Source organism: Cetorhinus maximus, chromosome 15 (genome assembly GCF_964194155.1).
Source record: "Cetorhinus maximus chromosome 15, sCetMax3.hap1.1, whole genome shotgun sequence".
Lineage (NCBI taxonomy): Eukaryota > Metazoa > Chordata > Chondrichthyes > Lamniformes > Cetorhinidae > Cetorhinus > Cetorhinus maximus.
The window spans coordinates 104,133,106-104,153,255 of NC_135893.1; the positions used below are offsets into that span (position 1 = coordinate 104,133,106).

Consider the following 20,150-nt stretch of genomic DNA (forward strand, 5'->3'; position numbering starts at 1 on the left):
AGGAGAGAATCTATCTCCACTTAGAGAGGCAAGGTTTGATCAGGGATAGTCAGCATGGCTTTGTCAGAGGGAGGTCATGCCTAACAATTTGATTGAATTTTTTGAGGAGGTGACCAGGTGTGTAGATGAGGGTAGTGCAATTGATGTAGTTTATATGGATTTCAGCAAAGCCTTTGACAAGGTCCCACATGGGAGACTTATAAAGAAGGCAAATGCACATGGGATGCAGGGTAATTTGATAAGGTGGATTCAAAATTTGCTTAGTTGTAGGAGACAGATGGTGATGTCAGAAGGATGCTTTAGTGACTGGAAGCCAGTGTCCAGTGGCGTACCACAGGGATCTGTGCTGGGTCCCCTATTATTTGTCATCTAAACAACATAAATGACTATGTGGAGGGTAGGATTATTAAATTTGCAGATGACACAAAGATTGGCCGGGTGGTTAACAGTGAGGTTGAGTGTCTTGGGCTACAGGAAGATATAGACGGGATGGTCAAATGGGCAGATAAGTGGCAGGTGGAATTTAATCCTGAAAAGTGTGAGGTGATACACTTTGGAAGGAGTAATTTGACAAGGAATTATTCAATGAACAGCATGACACTAGGAAGTTCTGAGGAACAAAGGGACCTTGGCATGTGTGTCCATAGATCTCTGAAGGCGGAGGGGCATGTTAGTGGGGTGGTGAAAAAGGCATATGGGACACTTGCCTTTATCAATCGGGGCATAGATTACGAAAGTAGGGAGGTCATGTTGGAGTTGTATAGAATCTTGGTGAGGCCACAGCTGGAGTACTATGTGCTGTTCTGGTCGCCACATTATAGGAAGGAGTGATTGCACTGGAAGGGGTGCAGAGGAGATTCGCCAGGATGTTGCCTGGGATGAAATATTTAAGTTATGAAGAGAAGTTGGATAGACTTGGGTTGTTTTCGTTGGAGCAGAGAAGACTGAGGGGCGACCTGATCGAGGTCTACAAGATTATGAGGGGCATGGACAGGGTGGATAGGGAGCAGCTGTTCCCCTTAGTTGAAGGGTCAGTCATGAGGGGACACAAGTCCAAGGTGAGGGGCAGGAGGTTTAGGGGGGATGTGAGGAAAAACCTTTTTACCCAGAGGGCGGTGACGGTCTGGAATGCACTGCCTGGGACGGTGGTGGAGGCGGGTTGCCTCACATCCTTTAAAAAGTACCTGGATGAGCACTTGGCACGTCATAACATTCAAGGCTATGGGCCAAGTGCTGGTAAATGGGGTTAGGTAGGTAGGTCAGGTGTTTCTCACATGTCGGTGCAGATTCGATGGGCCGAAGGGCCCTCTTCTGCACTGTGTGATTCTGTGACTTAGGTGTTTCAATAGGCTAATAGATTTCTGGGTGTCAGCCAAGCCTCGTTGTGTATTTGTGGCTTAGATATAAAGAGATCTGAAAGCCAATCACAGAATTTGCAAGGTGGATCCCATTAATGGGAAAAAGCAACCCTGGACAGACCCAAATGGAGAAGTCTCTGTCATCAAGAGATTTCAGCATTTGAGGAAAACAGTCGAGTGCTTTCATGACATGTAAACATGGCGTAAAGCCAATGCCTCCATCCTTCCCTCCAGCACTGACTTCATGTGCAGTATTTGTAATTGGTTATGCAAATTGAGACTTGGCCCTCATGTCACACATGAAACAACAACAACCTAGACTGTCAACTGGATTTTATTTCCCTCTTGATGAACACTCGTCCATCGAAGCCACCGCAGAGTCCATCAACCGCACAAGGTTGCACTGTCTAATGGATAGAGCAAGCATTGGTAGGCTGTTTTGCATAAGAACATAAAGATTATCAGCGGGAGCAAGCCATATTGCCCCTTGAGCCTGCTCCGTCACTCAAAATGGTCATCGCCGTTCTCATCTTGGCCTCAACTCCACTTTCCTGCCTGTTCCCAAAACCCTTGACCGCAGATCAAAAAATCTGTCTAACAGCCTTGAATATATTGAATGACCCTGCCCCCACAGCTCTCTGAAGAAGAGAATTTCAAAGATTAGTGACCCTCTGAGAGAAGTAATTCCTCATCATCTCTGTTTTAAATGGGAGACCCCTTATTTTAAAATTATGCTACCTAACTCTAGATTCCTTTATGAGGTGGAACATCCTCTCAGCATTTACCCTGCCAAGCCCGCTCAGGATCTTATATGTTTCAATAAGATCACATCTCATTCTTCTGAATTCTTAAGGGTATAGGCTCAACCTGGTCAACCTTTCCTCATAAGACAACCACTTCATCCCAGGACTCAATTTCTCTCTGAACCTTCTCTGAACTGCCTTAAGTAAGGAGACAAAAACTGTAAGCAGTACTCCAGGCATGGCAAGACTTCCTTACTTTTATGGTCCAAACCCCATGCAATAAAGGACAACATACAATTTATCTTCCTAATTACTTGCTGTAACCTGCATGTTATCTTTTTGTGATTCATGCATAAGGACACCCAGATCTCTCTGTACTATGACATTCTGTAGTCTGTCTCCATTTAAATAATATTCTGTTTTTCTATTCTTCCCACCAAACTTCACATTTTCCCATGTTATACTCAATTTTCCAAGTTGTAGTTTGCCAGCCTGAAAATAATCCAATTATCTGTTTCCTGTTAGTTAACCAATCCTCCATCCACACTAATATATCACCCCAGCACCCTGAGCTGTTATCTTGTGCAGTAGCTTTTTATATGGCATCTTATCAAATGCTTTTTGGAAATCTAAATACGCTACATCTACTGGCTCCCCTTTAGTCATCCTGCTTGTTACTTCCTCAAAGAATTTGAATCAATTTGTCAAACACAATTTCCCTTTTACAAAAGCATGTTGACTCTGTTTGAGTATGTTGTGATTTTCTAAGTGTCCTGCTGCTAGGACCATGGAAAAGTTACAGTGCAGAAAGAGGCCATTCGGCCCATTGTGCCTGCGCTGGCCAGAGGGAAAAGAAACTAGCCGCTCATTTTAATCTCACTTTCCAGCACCTGATCTGTAGCCTCGCAGGTTAGAGCATTTCAGATGCAGATCCAGGTACTTTTTAAATGTTTCAGTCTCAACCACCACTTTAGGCAGTGAATTCCAGATGCCCACTGCCCTGTGGGTGAAAAAACTTTTCCTCATGTCCCCTCTAATCCTTCTACCAAACACCTTAAATCTGTGCCCCTAGTAATTGACCCCTCAGCTAGGAGAAACAAGTCTTTCCTGTCTACTCTATCAAGGCCCCTCATAATTTTGTACACCTCAATTAGGTCACCCCTCAGCCTCTTCTGTTCTAAGGAAAACAGCCCCAGCCTATCCAATCTTTCCTCATAGCCACTTCCTTCATAATGGATTCCAGCATTCTTCCCAATGACGGACGTTAGGCTAACTGGCCTATAGTTTCCTTGGCCGGGATGTTCCGGTCCCGCTGAAAGTCAATGGACTTTCAACTGGCCCGTCACATCTCCTGCAGCAGGTCCCACCACAATGGGGCCTGAAATCATGGCCCTTCTTTCTATCCCCCTCCTTTTCTTAAATAGGGGTCTTACACTTGTGGTTTTCTAATCTGCTGGGACCTTTCCAGAATCGAGAGAATTTTGAAAAATGATAACCAATGCATCCACTATCTCTGCAACCATTTCTTTTAAGCCCCCAGGATGCAGGCCATTAGTTCCAGGGGACCTGTCCGCTTTCAGTGCCAATCGTTTGCCCAGTGCTTTTCCTCTAGTGATTATGATCGTTTTAAGTTCCTCTCTCCCTTTTGCCCTTATCCTCACATCAATACAGGACTTCAACCCTGCTAAGCAACCTTTTAAGATGTTTGCCAGTTGTGTTTGGAGACAGGTGTATGATGAGAAGCACTGAAGCAACCTATGGGCTTGTGATAATCTGCATTGAAACTGACTAAAATTTCCACATTTGAAGCAAAATGTTATTCTTACTCTATGAATAGAATACACCTCAGCTAGAGTGGTGTATCCAATGTCCCACTTTAGAAAGGATATCAAGGCCTTGGTGAAGGTGCACAGGAATTTAACAGAATGCTATCAGGGATGAGGAAATTGAGTTGTATGGAGAGACTAGAGAAACTGGGACAAAAGCAAAATACTGCGGATGCTGGAAATTTGAAACAAAAACAGAAAATGCTGGAAAAACTCAGCAGGTCTGGCAGCATCTGTGGAGAGAACAACAGAGTTAACGCTTCGAGTCCATATGACTCTTCTTCAGAGCTAAAGTGAAGTTCTGCTTCATCTCTGAAGAAGGGCCATACAGACTCGAATCATTAACTCTGTTTCTCTCTCCACAGATGCTGCCAGACCTGCTGAGTTTTTCCAGCATTTTCTGTTTTTGTTGTGCTAGAGAAACTGGGGTTGTTGCTGTAAAAGAAAGATTACTAATGGGAGATTTAATAGAGGTTTTCAAATTTATGGGGGTTTTGACTGAGTGGAGAGGGAGAAACAGCTTCCAATAGCAGGACGGTCATTAACCAGAGGTGACACTAAGACAATTGCCAATGGCCCTGTAAAAGATGAGATTTTCAGTCAAACGTACGAATGAAAGGATGGTGGAATCTGATTCAATGGCACAGAAGATGCACATGTACGTTAACCATTTTGTGCATTTGTTGGTAAGATGGTAAGATGAAAAACCGAGGGCAGAATTTTTAGCTGGGTGGGCGGGCAGGCGCCCGGCCTGATCTGGCATGAAATCGCGCGAGATGACGATTGGGCGAGAGTCCCAACATCATCCGGCGCTCACGCGATATTTCGGTCAGCGGGCGTGCGCAAAAGTTGGAAGCTCGTCCACTGACAATTAAGAAGGCAAATAAGCCCCATTAACAGCGCAATTATCTGCAATTTTTCGTTGCCCGTCCAGCCGCACGGTTGGCGGACGGGCGAATCAGCCAGGCGGCCTTTACATTTTTCATCAAACATTGTCCACGGGCAGGATGAGGTTTCCGCGATGAAACAAAATATAAATACATTCCTGTGGACAGTATTTTCAGGAGCTAAATTTTCAGATGATTTATTATAAAGCGCGGACACTTTCTTTCAGCTTCTGAAACCTTTATTTTTGATTCCTCAGGTCTTCGGCTCCCTGAGGCAGCTCTCTGCCTCCCGCGAGTTTTCTCTCAGCGCTGGCCTGCGCCCGCATTGACGTCAGTGCCCGCCCCCACCCCGGACAGCGCTGAGTCCCCGTCAATTGGCCAGCCAGCTTGGCCGGGGGGCCGATTGCGGTCGGTGGTCTGTTCCCCTGCTGATCCCGGCCTGCCGATCACGCCCCGCCCACCGACCTAAAAGTTCAGGCCCAAGTGTGTTTTGATTTGCATGTGTTTTGTTTTCTTGGTTATCTCCCAGTGTGGTATGCAGCATGAGTGAAAAGGCCAGGCTTCAGAACTATGAAAACACCAAAAAGCAACATTGTAGGGAGAGGGGAGTTGGCATCACGGTCAGTTTAACCAAACAGAATAATTTATGTATGCGTTCACGGGACGTGGGTGTCACTGGCTGGCCCAGCATTTATTGCCCATCCCCAATTGCCCTTGAGAAGGTGGCGATGAGCTGCCTTCTTGAACCGCTGTGGTCAATGTGGTGTAGGTACACCCACAGTGCTGTTAATTATTTCAGACCAGCAGGAGAAAGGAAACCTACTAATTGTTTTCATGACAATTTTCATGATAAATTTCTTTAAAAACTGAAAGTGACTTCAAACTTAACATTTTTTTTCCTTTTAAACTGGCTTTGGCTTTTAGTTTTATTCAATGTCCAACACGTTTTTGAATAAATAATTTCTGAAATTTTGCAGACCTAACCTATTCAATTCTTCTTTCATGTCCAGTGCTAATGTTAAAATGAAGTAGCTTGGAATATTACTCACATAACAGGAAGAATATCTACTCCCTAAGTCCCTGAACTTTGCTATAGCATGTTCAGATATCCATATCCTTTTGGAAGTTTCCCAACAATAACACTGACTTAAGTTTGCTTCAGAAATTGCACAACCACAATTTTGGAGAGTTTGGCAGCAATAAGCAAAGTTTAAATTCCCTTTTAAGTTATAATAATAATCTCCGTGAAATGCAAGACAACTGGATCAGTACCTTTCAGTGTGAGATACTTGGATATTTTTCATTTTATGAGCAGCCAATCCTTAAAACACCGCCACTAACCTTAAACACTGTTAGCACTGTTTTATGGCAAATTTGTTTTTTTTTCCCCGCAAAGTGCACTAAGTTCATAGCTGTACTGTAATCTTCTTTTATGCCCATGTTATCATGCAAATTATCCAATCAGAACAAAATGATTAAAATACCCAGACCCATTGTTTCAGGTGCATCCTTGTAAGGGTTGAAATTTCTCTTGCTAGGGAATTGTCCGAAATAAATAAGTGATGTGATGAAAGAAAAGGATGTGACTTGCATTTAAATAGTGCTTTTCAAACTGCAGAGCGTCCCAAAGCATTTTACAGCCAATGAAATTGTTTTGAAATGTATTCCCTGTTGTAATGTACAGAAAAGGTGGATTCAAAAGAACTTTAAATCACAGAGGAGCCCACTTGCCCAATCGGGTTTATTTCAGCTCTTGTCCCACTTGCCTGGATGAGTGCAGCTCCAGCAACACTCAAGAAGCTTGACACCATCTAGGACAAAGCAGCCCGCTTGGTTGGCACCCCTTCCACAAACATTCACTCCCTCCACCACCAACGCACAGTATCAGCAGTGTGTACCATCTACAAGATGAACTGCAGCAACTCACCAATCCTCCTTAGGAAGCACTTTCCAAACCCACGACCACTACCATCTAGAAGGACAAGGGCAGCAGATATATGGGAACATCACCACCTGGAAGTTCCCCTCCTAGCCACTCACCATCCTGACTTGGAAATATATCACCTTTCCTTCACTGTCGCTGGGTCAAAATCCTGGAACTCCCTCCCTAACAGCACTGTGGGTGTACCTACACCACAGGGACTGCAGTGGTTCAAGAAGGCAGCTCACCATCACCTTCTCAAGGGATGGGCAATAAATGCTGGCCCAGCCAGCAAAGCCCACATCCCGTGAATGAATAAAAAAAATTCCCATATCCTTTTTGAAAGTTACTTTTGAATCTGCTTCCAAAATCCTTTTGCTTTATTCTTTCATGACATGCAGGTGTCACTGGCAAGGCCAGCATTTATTACCATCCCTAATTGCCCTTGAACTGAGTGACTTGCAGAAGGCTGTGCAGTTGAGAGTCTGGAGTCACATGTAGACCAGATTTCCTTCCCTAAAGGACATTAGTGAACCAGATGGGTTTTAATTACTGAGATTAGCTTTATATTCCAGCTGCTATGATGGGATTCGAGCCCATGTCCCCAGAGCATTAGCCTGGGCCTCTGGATTACTAGCCCAGTGAAATTACCACTATACCACCATTGCCCTGCTACTATCTGAGCTCGCAACAATTCACTATGTGAAGAAAATTTTCCTCACTTCCCCTTTGGTTATTTTGACGGTTATCTTATAAATGTGGAATCTGGTTCCCAACCCTGCTGCCAGTGAAAAGAGTTGCTCCTTCTTAATCAAAATCCTTCATAATTTTGAACACCTATGTTTTAGCTCCCCTTAACCTGCTCTGCCCTAAGGAGAACAATCGCACTCTCTTTAGTCTCGAAACAATACTGATTTCATTCTGGTAAGACTGCTCTATATCCTTCCCCCCCTCCAATGTCTTGAAATCCTTCTGAAAGATTAATGTTTCATATTGAAAACAATACTCCAGCTGAGGCCTCATCAGTTTATTATTTTATACATGGCTTGGGGGTTTGGTGCAATAGAACATTTTTCGGATCATCTTTGAATCTGAAAGCATTATTTAATTTTCCTGGAAATCACCAATTAAAAAAACCCAATTCCATTGGGAGATGAAAGTAGTGAGTTCCTTTTCCGAAGTTAGTTGAAATCTCAGAACATAACCAAACACTTTTTCGTGCGTTTGCACTATTTAAGGTTTAATCTGTTTGTGTACTTGTTTTCTTCTGATGTTTACTCGACTGAAACACTCTGCAAATTTGTTTGCCGCTTGTTCATTTAGCAAGGTTCAAATGGGAAATGTGTATAAGATTGTCTATTCAAAAATACCATCTTATATCTGTGTTCTTCTAAGGGGCTTGGCTGTCAGTTTAACTTGATTTATTAATGAAGTAAGTTGATAGGGCAACAGTCTTCGTTAAGAAATGATGGCAAGAGGGTCGTTGGCCTCTGATATCTGGGGTTGAATTTTTGTATGAGCCATCCTCATTGTCTCTATACTTTCAGTAGAGAATCTATCAAAACCGTGGAGAAATTGCACAAAAGGCAGGTTCAGCATTTCTCTAAAATTTCTGTGGACTGAAGCTAAGGAGTGGAATAAAAACACCGCCCTCATAGCAAGTAAATAAAGCATTGTCCCTCAGACTAGGGGAAGTACTTTCAGTAACAACACATCCCTCCCAGATCTGGTTCTCCGCCATCATACTCAACCCCTTCTTAAGAATATGTACCTGCCTCTTGACTTTCAGGAAGCATTGAGCAACCTTCCACATAGAAAGATTGGAAGTAACACATTTTGGGGTGAAGAATAGGAAAAGTAATTCCACCTAAAATTGTAAGATTTTAAATGGAGCAGGGGACTAGTGCAATCTTTGTGTCCCCAGATGCAGGCTATTGTGGTAGCGCAAGTAGATTATGCCAGAAAAAGAGGTAGAGAGATACATGGCGGAATTTAATGTTTGTGAACGGGGTCTTGCCCGCCTCTGTTGGGGAAAGGCCAGCATCAGGCCTTCCCCGGGATTAAGGACCTGGGGCCATAAATCCAACGCCCCCCCCAACCCCGAGAGCTGGCAGCCAATCAGAGGCTGACAGCTCTCTATTGTCACCGGGAGCAGTTGCAGCTGCTGGCAATGCACCCAACAGAGGCCCAGGACCAACGAGGGACCCCAGGCCAAAGGCAAAGTGAAGGCAGGATGGGGCTGTGAGGTGGGAGATGCGGAGAGGGGGGGGGTGGTGTCAGAGACAAGGGCAGGGTGGGGTTGGCTTTCCCACCCCCACTCCCCCCCTCCCCCCCCACCCCCCCCACCGGGAGCCCACAAGCAAACACAACAAAGTCTGCATCTTGGATTCCCGGCGTGTTCCCCGCTGCCTCGCTGCTGGCTGAATATCAGTGGCAGCAGGAAGAGGCCTGTTAAGGGCCTCAGTTGGTGTACAAGCGGGAATACCGTTCACGAGCCTTCCTGCTCCGGACTTAACCAGGCAGAGGCTGGAAGCCAGCGGGGTCCCCTCACCGCAATCATCTCTCTCTGGCCTGATTAAATATCCTCTCACCTCCCAACCCGCTGCACGGAGGGCATTGAATTCCACCCAAATTCTTGCAACAACTTGCATTTCTGTAGCAACTTTAATGTCATACAACATTAGATGTATTAAGGGGCTCAATAAACTCTTAGGGCTGCATCTTCCAGTCGGCAGGTTGGGGTGGGGGGGGGGTGGGGGCACGCTCACCAACGCGGGGTGATGTCGGGTATGTGTCCCGGTGTCACCCCACCTCATTTAGATTTTCAGTTCGGCGCGCCCGCTGAACTGTCAACAGCCACTTAAGGCCTTTTAAAAAGTAATTGAGCCAATTAAAGGACCTGCCTGCCTGCCTGTTGGGCAGGCGAGGAGCCCAGGCGGCCTTCAGAAAAAAACATGAAACCTCATCCACGGGCGGGTTGAGGTTTCATGAGGGGATTTAAAATGTTTATAAAATGTTGAAATAAAAGAAATTGACACGTCCCAGCTCATGCGACAGTGTCACATGAGGGGACACATCAGGAATTTTTTTCTCGTCCTCATTGTCTGTTTGAAACCAGACCCGATCTCCCCGAGGCAGCACTTTGCCTCAGGTAGAACTGTGCGCTCTTTCGCCTTAACTGGCCCACCCACGTAAAGTGGTGGCACGCCCCCAAGTGGGGGCATCGATCGGGAACCCACCTGCTCGGGCCTGCTCCCACACAATCGCCCCACCCTCCCCCACCCCCCAACGGGGTGGGGAGATCCTGCCTTTAGTTCTGCATCTAAAAGGCATAGAATATAAAAGCAAAGAGTATTGTTGAAATTTTTAAAGAATATAAAAGCAAAGAGTATTGTTGAAATTTTTAAAGAATATAAAAGCAAAGAGTATTGTTGAAATTTTTAAAGACCCCTGGTCATTGGCTTGTCGGGTAAGGGGACTCTGTGTCACCTACAATCAGGGATGTACTTTTATTATATACAAAAGTATGATCCGGCAGTGTTACAATGAGAATTCCTTGCAAAATGGACAGCATAAATGGTCTTCTGTATGTGCCTTACGTGCATTTCCCTAATCTGCACTAAAGTGCACTAATTAAAAGTTTAGTAGGATGAGGCCAGATGCAAATCTTTAAATTGCTTTATTTCACACCCACCAGGAGCATTCAAATTTCATGACTACTCTCCAACCCCGGGAGGCTCTGAGGATATCAGCGGACATTTGCTGGGATTATCTGCCAGTTAATTTTCCAGACCAAACTCTCTCTGGTGCAGAGGTAGCTGAGAGAGAGAGAGAGAGAGAGAGTCTAAAAGAGATTACAGGTGTTAACTCAGCATTTAGCATGCCAAGGCACTGTGGAGTGGCAATTAACAAGATAAACAGGATAATGAAATGTACTGTTTAAACAAGAATACAGATCAAAGGCAGTTATGCTAAAACTGTGCAGTCACTGGTCAGATTTAATTTTGAGTGCTGTGATCACAGAGATATGAAGGAAACCTTGAAGCCTTGGGGATGAACCGCGAGTTTGATCACCCGGATCAGGAACTTTCATAATAAGGGCAGATCTGTGAACCCAAGTTTTTCCCTACCTCAGAAATGGGTGATTGGGGTGTGGAGGAGAGACATAAAATATTGAACAATATAAAAAAAGTAAACATGAGGCATTACTTTAGAGTAAACCAAGTCTCAGGGTGAAGGAGAATAGGATCAAGTCAATAAACGGCAAAATTAGAATATAAAAATATAAGAAATAGGGGTGGCAGTTGGCCATTAAATAAAATCAGGGCTGAACTTCAGCATTTACTACATTTTTCCACCGATTCCCATATCCCTTGATTTGACTGACCTCTACCTCGCGGAGGCTGAGCGTCAACTTGCAGACACTTCCTCCTACTTCTCCCTGGACCATGACCCTACCACTGAACATCAAGCCATTGTTTCCAGGACTGTCACTGACCTCATCTCCTCTGGAGATCTTCCTCCCACAGCTTCCAACCTGATAGTCGCCCAACCTTGGACGGCCCGCTTCTACCTCCTACCCAAAATCCACAAACAGAACTGTCCCGGCAGACCGATCATGTCAGCCTGTTCCTGCCCCACGGAACTCATTTCTCGTTATCTTGACTCCCTTCTCTCTCCCCTTGTCCAGTCCCTTCCCACCTACATCCGTGATTCCTCTGACACCTTACGTCACATCAACAATTTCCAGTTCCCTGGCCCCAACCGCTTCCTCTTCACCATGGACGTCCAATCCCTCTACACCTCCATCCCCCACCAGGATGGTCTGAGGGCCCTTAGCTTCTTCCTTGAACAGAGGCCCGAACAATCCCCATCCACCACTACTCTCCTCCGTCTGGCTGAACTTGTTCTCACACTGAACAATTTCTCCTTTAACTCCTCTCACTTCCTCCAAATAAAAGGTGTAGCTATGGGTACCCGCATGGGCCCCAGCTATGCCTGTCTCTTTATGGGGTATGTGGAACATTCCTTGTTCCAGTCCTACTCCGGCCCCCTCCCACAACTCTTTCTCCGGTACATCGATGATTACTTCGGTGTGGCTTCATGCTCTCGTCTGGATTTGGAAAAATTTATTAATTTTGCTTCCAATCTCCACCCCTCCATCATTTTCACATGGTCCATCTCTGACACTTCCCTTCCCTTCCTTGACTTCTCTATCTCAATTTCTGATGATAGACTGTCCACCAATATCCATTACAAGCCTACCGACTTCCACAGCTACCTCGACTACAGCTCCTCACACCCCGCCTCCTGTAAGGACTCCATCCCATTCTCTCAGTTCCTTCACCTCCGTCGCATCTGTTCTGATGACGCTACCTTCAAAAACAGTTCCTCTGACATGTCCTCCCTCTTCCTTAACCGAGGTTTTCCACCCACGGTCGTTGACAGGGCCCTCAACCGTGTCCGGCCCATCTCCTGCGCATCCGCCCTCACGCCTTCTCCTCCCTCCCAGAAACATGATAGGGTCCCCCTTGTCCTCACTTATCACCCCACCAGCCTCCACATTCAAAGAATCATCCTCCGCCATTTCCGCCAACTCCAGCATGATGCCACCACCAAACACATCTTCCCTTCACCCCCCCTGGCGGCATTCTGTAGGGATCGTTCTCTCCGGGACACCCTGGTCCACTCCTCCATCACCCCCTACTCCTCAACCCCCACCTATGGCACCTCCCCATGCCCACGCAGAAGATGCAACACCTGCCCCTTCACTTCCTCTCTCCTCACCGTCCAAGGGCCCAAACACTCCTTTCAAGTGAAGCAGCATTTCACTTGCATTTCCCCTAACTTAGTCTACTGCATTCGTTGCTCCCAATGCGGTCTTCTCTACATTGGAGAGACCAAACGCAAACTGGGCGACCGCTTTGCAGAACACCTGCTGTCTGTCCGCAAGAAAGACCCAAACCTCCCTGTCGTTTGCCATTTTAACACTCCACCCTGCTCTCTTGCCCACATGTCTGTCCTTGGCTTGCTGCATTGTTCCAGTGAAGCCCAACGCAAACTGGAGGAACAGCACCTCATCTTCCGACTAGGTACTTTACAGCCTTCCAGACTGAATATTGAATTCAACAACTTTAGATCTTAAACTCCCTCCCCCCATCCCCACCCCGTTTCTTCCCCCTCCCTTTTGTTTTTTTCAATAATTTATATAGATTTTTCTTTTCTCACCTATTTCCATTATTTTAAAATCTATAACTAATACCTTGTCAGTCTTTCCACCCCACCCCCACTAGAGCTGTACATTGAGTGTCCTGCCATCCATTCTTAATTAGCACATTTTCTTAGATAATATCACTACCTTCAACACCTCTTTGATCCTTTTGTCTGTGACATCTTTTGATTATCTGCTCCTATCACTGCTTGCTTGTCCCTACAACCACCCCCTCTACCCCCCACCCCCCGCCACCCCCCCCCCCACCTTAAACCAGCTTATATTTCACCCCTCTCCTAACTTTACTCAGTTCTGTTGAAGGGTCATGAGGACTCAAAACGTCGACTCTTTTCTTCTCCGCCGATGCTGCCAGACCTGCTGAGTTTTTCCAGGTAATTCTGTTTTTCCCTTGATTTTCTTATTGCCAAAAAATGTACCAATCTCAGTTTGGAATATATACACCAACTGAGCACCCATAGCCCTCAGAGTAGACAATTCTAAAGATTCACAATCCTCTGAGTGAAGAAATTTCTCCTCATCTATGTCCTACATACCATCCCCTTATCCAGAGACAAGTTCTAGACTTTCCAGCCAGGGGAAACAGCCGTTCAGCATCTATCCTGTCAGGCCACAAAGAATGCAATACATATCAGTGAAATCACCTCTGATCCATTCAAACTCCAGTGAAATTAGGCCCATTCTACTTAATCTGTCTTCATAGAAATATCTTCACATCCCAGGAACCAGTCTATTGAACCTTCATTCGCCATCCCCGCCCTCCCCAAAGGTAAGTATATCCATCTTCGGGTAAGGAGACAAAACTGTACATAGTGCTCCAGGTACGAAAGCCCTATGTCATTTAAATAAGACTTCCTCACTCTTATAACCCAACCCTTGTGCAATAATTACTATTCACTTTCTAATTACTTGCTGTACCCACTTATTAACATTGTGTGATAATGTAAAGAAAGGGCACCCAAATCTCTCTGAATACCAACACTTAACCAAACTCTCTCCCCTTTCTGCTTTTCTGTTCTCCCTACCAAAGTGGATAATTTCACACTTGCCCACATTATACTCCATCTGCCATCAGGTAGTCCAATACTTAACCAATCTTACCTTCCTTTGCAGCCTCTATACATCCTGCTCACAGCTTACTTTCCCACCTCACTATCTATCATCAGCAAACTTGGGTATATTATACTCAGAACTCTCACCTTAGTCATTGATATCGATTGTGAATGGCTGAGACCCAATCCTGATCCTTGTAGAACTCCACTAGTTACACCATGCCAACTGGAAAATGACCAGTTTATTCCAACTCTCATTAGCTAATCCTCAATTTATCCATTAGCTAATCCCTCAATCGATTTAGGGATGTTAGCAGGAAGACTTTCTTAATACAATGCCTAACCAAGACTTTAAATGGGCTTCCATAAAACGTGGTAAAGGTGAAAAGCTTATGATCATTAAAGAGCCTATTACGTGACACATTTGCAGACCCGTAGATGTACTTTTTGGATGGTTTGGCTAAAATTGGCTCGATAACCTTCCCCAACTAATGACCTGGAGGAACACTACAGTCCTCGTTTTCTTGCTGATTTATTGTAATGAGGTCAGTGACCTCAAAGTATCCATGGTAATTCCATTTTAACTAACTAGTGCTTCACGTTGAGCGTGGTGAGGAGGTGTCAGCTGTGGCTCAGTTCATAGCACCCTCGCCTTTGAATCAGAGGGTTGTGGGTTCATGTCCCACTCCTGGAAACCAAGAACTGTGATTGTACTCGAAAGAGTTGCAATCTGTGACTGTTGATAACTCGAAAGAGTTTGAGCGTGGTGAGACCAAAATATCTTTGCAACAGGTGTTATAACAGTCCTATGAAGAGATATTGGGGAAACTGGGCCTGTATTCTCTAGAGTTCCGAAGAATGAGAGGTGATCTCATTGAAACTTAAAAATACATGAAGGGATAGACAGGGTAGATGCAGGTAAGATGTTTCCTCCAGTCGGGGAGTCTAGAACCAGGGGACACAATTTCAAAATAAGGGGGAAGCCACTTAGGACCGAAATGAGGAGAATCTTTTTTTACTCAGAGGGTTGTGAATCTTTGGAATTCTCTACTCCAGAGGGCCGTGGAAGCTGAGTCATTGAGTGTGTTTAGAGATTGACAAATTTCTAAATACCAATGACATAAAGGGATATGGGGATAGTGTGGGGAAAAAGGCATTGAAGTGGATGATCAGCCACGATCGTATTGAATGGCAGAGCAGGGTTGAGGGGCTGAATGGCTACTCCTGCTCCTATGTTCCTATGTTTATCTACTTGCCATAGTTTAACACGCATTATTCATTTAACTACACTCCTCCGTTGTAATTTCTAGAGACACATTCTCAATGACATAGCCTATCCCATTCCTTTTTCCCCATAGAAAATGCAAGACTCCTTAAAATTTGCATGGGCTTTAATGCTTTTTACTCTGTTTCAGCTAGAGGTCCTTGCTTCAAGACTTTCCCAAAGACTTCATAGACAAATTTAATAGAAATTATTTCTTTTTAAACTTTAAAAATCATGGAATTCTTAAATGTTACCATGAGGTTGTTCTGCAGTAATTACGACTTAGTCGGCTGCTAAGGACTTCAGTTACACCTCGTTCAAGGAGACTTAAGTTTTGCAACGATTTTTGCAGCAAAATTATGCATAAAAAGTTGAAATCACTGAGCCTCTGTTGATGGCAGCTGCAGAGACTGCAACAGCCCTTCCTCTGAGAGAGCAGGGGGTCACTGACAGCGACTTCCAGACTTTCATGCTAACTGCACATGCGCAGACCCCAGAAGTTGCTGTCGGTTTTAAACAATAGCTAACAGCTTTGTCATCATTAAAACTGCAGATTACAGGTCATTAATGTATCGTAAAGAACCTGAGTTTAAAACTTACAAAGCATATTAATTTCATGGATTGCTTGCGGAAAGTCATTGCCACTCTGTTGGTAAAGATAGGCCAGGAAGTGTGAACTACTTCTCCAACATTACAATGGTTGATCGATATCCTCTGCTGAAAAACTGGATCGTTTCTGAGCCATGTACAGGTGATGATTCTCATTTTCAGCGAATGTTGGGCATATTTTCTCAGTGAGAGATTCGAAACATTGAAACGTTTGGGCCCAGTTGCATAGAATTGGCCAGCTACGGACGCGGAACAGAATGCTCACAGGTAGCTTGCTGATCAGGGCAGGGACAGGAGAAAATCCAAATGCTACTCTGCAGAGCAGAGCCGCAAATTGGAAGTCAAGTGGGGGAGACAGTCTTGGGAGGTGAATACGGAGGAGCCAGCGTTGGGCAGGAAGGTACCTGTGGGCAGAGAGGAGCAGTCACGTTTTTGTGAATCTCTCACAGCTGTTCCTTTAAGAATCATTCATCAGATCAATGTATGCCTGATGGTACTGACTGGAGCACAGTCTGATATTGGTACCTGACAATTGAGTTGAGGTCCTATGTCATATGAGTTAATTTGCATACCTTAATGAAATGCTTGCCTGAAATTAAATGAGGGTAATCAATTCAGTCCCACCCATTTTAAGAATGGTATTATCAATTTCTGACAAGTGGATGGAGATAATCGACCCCATATTGTCTATAGGTGGGTCAGTCAATTGATTTAGATCTTGTTCTTCTTGTACACTATAGCTTCTGAATCTTGTAAATACTTTAGATGTAGGAATTTATTCTATTTCCACTGTCTTGTCAGTTTTGATGTTCTAATGTTTGGTGGAGGCTATTAGAGGGTTTCTGCTCATCCTGCTTCAAAACACTCAACAAAAGTGGATGGTTTACTCACGTAGATAAGCCCTGAGTAGTATCGCTCCCTCAGATTATGCAGCACTGATGCTTCATTGAGGCAAGTCAGTTCTGCCATGTCCTCTACTTTGGAGAACTTTGGGGGATTCATCTTCTGGATGTCATCTTTGTTAACAGTAACTTTCTTTCCATTTTCCGCCAATTCGACAATAACTTCATCTCCCTTTTCCTCCTTGATGCTTGCAGCTTCAAAGCCATTGCGGTCCGAAGGCACCCAAACCAATTTCTTCGCTGACCAGTCAGCTTGGGCTAGTGGATTGTGCATGCCTCTATCCACAAAGAGAAATGAATCAGCATCTCCACCCTGGGTGCCAGGCTTCTGCGCCATGATGTCTTAGTTTGACCTAAGGAAAGAATTTAAAAAGTTACTTTTCACATTATTCTATGATTTAAAATCTAAGCACAAACTAATGTAAAAATAACTGAATAGTTTTTTTTGTCTTTGCTACCCAGGCCTTAATCTGGTAAAGCAACTCACAGACCAAGTATTTCAGTGGAATGACGTTGGGGCTGGTTCTCCAATCAGCATTTGATTCATACTTAAAGACTACTGCCCTGATAGCGAAAACAAAAATTTACTCGAGTGTGTTTCCATATATCCTGCAACTTGGCTTACTCTACATGTATCCAATGTCACTTTTGCTCCTCCAATTCTTCTGATTCTCTCCCTTTCCCTCTTGTACCAGAAGGTGATAATTTATACTGTAATAAATTCCAAAGCCCTTCAGTACATTTCCCAAATGACTAACCATTCTTTGGGATCCTGCAGTGAGTGTTAATAATTTATTTTACCAAGGCAGCCACTACATCTTAGCGTAATCCGGCTTTTATTAAATTAATTTCTTCGTGGGATGTGGGTTTCACTGGCCAGGCCAGCATTTATTATTCATGCCTCATTGCCCTTGAGAAGGTGGTGGTGAGCTGCCTTCTTGAACCACTGCAGTCCATGTGGTGTAGGTACACCCACAGTGCTGTTAGGGAGGGAGTTCCAGGATTTTGACCCAGCAATAGTGAAGGAATGGTGATATATTTCCAAGTCAGGATGGTATGTGACTTGGAGGGGAACTTGCTGCTGGTGGTGTTCCCATGTGTCTGTTGCCCTTGACCTTTGAGGTGGTAGAAGTCACGGGTGTGGAAGGTGCTGTTGAAGTAACCTTGGTGAGTTGCTACAGTGCATCTTGTAGGTGGTACACACTGCCACTGTGTGTCAGTGGTGGAGGGAGTGAATGTTTATGATGATGGATGGGGTGTTGAGCTTCTTGAGTGTTGTTGGAGCTGCACTCATCCAGGCAAGTGGAGAGTATGCTATCACAGCCCTGACTTGTGCCTTGTAGATGGCAGACAGGCTTTGGAGAATCAGAAGGTTAGTTACTCGCTGCAGAATTTGAGCATCTGACCGGCTCCACATCCACACACATGTGCTTCAGCAAAATGCACAGAGCAACTATAGTAACCCAATGATGCTTTACACTTTGCAACAACATGAAGTGGTTTCAATTTTGCACCAATATAAACAGTCTGGTGTCACTTGAGAATGAAATTGATAAATCTAATTCTTTGAAATGAATCACAATCAATTGCAATGCAGTAGGTGTGGATTAACTGCACTTGTTCAAAAGGATCCTATGACTTATAGAAGATAGTTGTTTAATGGTGATAGTGGTATCAGTCACCCTTGTCTCCTGATATTTATTTAATTGCCTGCAGGGCTCAGGGAGGAATTTCCTAAGGGTTTTAATTAGCTTTGTACATTTAAAGATGAAGAATTTTTACAGCTGGCAGCTGCAGTTTTTTTGCAAGGGGGTATCCAAATAGATAAAAATCAGTCAACAGATTTGATAACAATGCTTATTATCCTTTCTGAATCAATCATATTTTGTATATATACTTGATACATGACTGATGTCAATCTCATTTCATTGTATATAGTGGGACAAAAAATGCCCATTTCATAAAAGTACACAGTTTAAAAAGTATATATTTTTACACGGACAAGGTCTAAAACTATACTGAAGATACATTACCAAACGTGCTGTTGCTCTACTGTTTCAATAGATTCCAGCTCTGAGATGTGACCCGACCTCTTCAACTTCACCTCAATATTTTGATAAACTAATCCATGGTGGGGCCAACAGGGGAACTTTAGGACAAGAGAAATGCATGCAGATTTCTAAAGACTGTTCGCAAGGAAAGTGCTGCGTTTCCAGTAGGGTTCAGACTAAAGCAATGCCATTATTTTGCAGCGATTAGAGACTGCGTGCTAATTTAACTCTTACTTGGGCAACACAAATTTCAGGTTTTCCATGTCCAGCAACTCATAATTTCTCCAGATCTGTTATCTTTCAGCAGAACGGTAAGAGAAGAGTAAGTGTTCCTCAAAAGGGATACTACCTTGTGTATTAAAAATAACTCAATAATTTCAAACTCTCAGCATTCTGAATGGTCCGTGCTTGTTGAGTTTAGCTGCAATAGCTGATGACTCAACCTGCCTTGTCATGATTCAAGAAAGATGTGCAGCATCAGCCACTGTTCTTTACAGAGAACATCTCAAGTAAGCAAAACAGCCAAAGCCAAGTCAGCTTCATTAGCTCCAGTTGGCTGATTACACACAGGCATTGATTCCCATTGTAAAGTTGGCCATTGCATAACCTCTGATGAAAACTGGAAGTATTAAGGCCCAGGGAAGGATGGGTTGGGAATAAATCTGGAATGTAAACTAGTATCAGGAAACTACTGGATTCATTAATGTCCTTTAGGGTAGGAAATCTGTCATCCTTACCTGGTCTGGCATATATATGATGCTATTCCAACAGCAATGTGGTTGACTCTTAACTGCCCTTTGAAAAGGCCTAGCAACTCACTGGCTTGTATCCAAAAATACTAGCTCTTTGAGAGTACCCTCTCTGGTATAGAAGATGGCTCACTACCACCTTCTCCGGGACAATTCGGGGTGGGCAATAAATGCTGGCCACATACAGGAATGAATAAATAAAAACATATTGGGGTCAGAGACAAAGTTTGCAGGATTCCTTTTTCTTCCGAGATCAATTGGGTTCAATGTACTTCATGATGGCATGTGGACTTTATTGGAGTTTCCCTGTCTGTGCTTTCTTTTGCGAACCTTAGACTTGTACCAAACCTTTGATGGGTTCTTTTTCATGATTTTTGTCTGAATCAGAATCACAGAATCACACAGTGCAGAAGAGGCCCTTCGGCCCATTGAGTCTGCACCGACACATGAGAAACACCTGACCTACCTACCTAACCCCATTTACCCGCACTTGGCCCATAGTCTTGAATGTTATGACGTGCCAAGTGCTCATCCAGGTACTTTTTAAAGGATGTGAGGC

General features: G+C 44.2%; 1 protein-coding gene across 2 annotated transcripts in view; it reads right to left on the bottom strand.

Annotated features, from left to right (window-relative positions):
• myh11b (myosin, heavy chain 11b, smooth muscle) overlaps window positions 1-20,150 on the bottom strand; it is a 165,951-nt gene that overhangs the window by 140,474 nt on the left and 5,327 nt on the right. For both annotated transcript variants that reach the window (XM_078559146.1, XM_078559145.1), the window contains exon 2: window positions 16,781-17,144. In XM_078559146.1, the coding sequence (XP_078415272.1) occupies window positions 16,781-17,128 (348 nt within the window). In that variant the 5' untranslated portion in view covers window positions 17,129-17,144. The remainder of the gene's footprint in view (window positions 1-16,780; window positions 17,145-20,150) is intronic.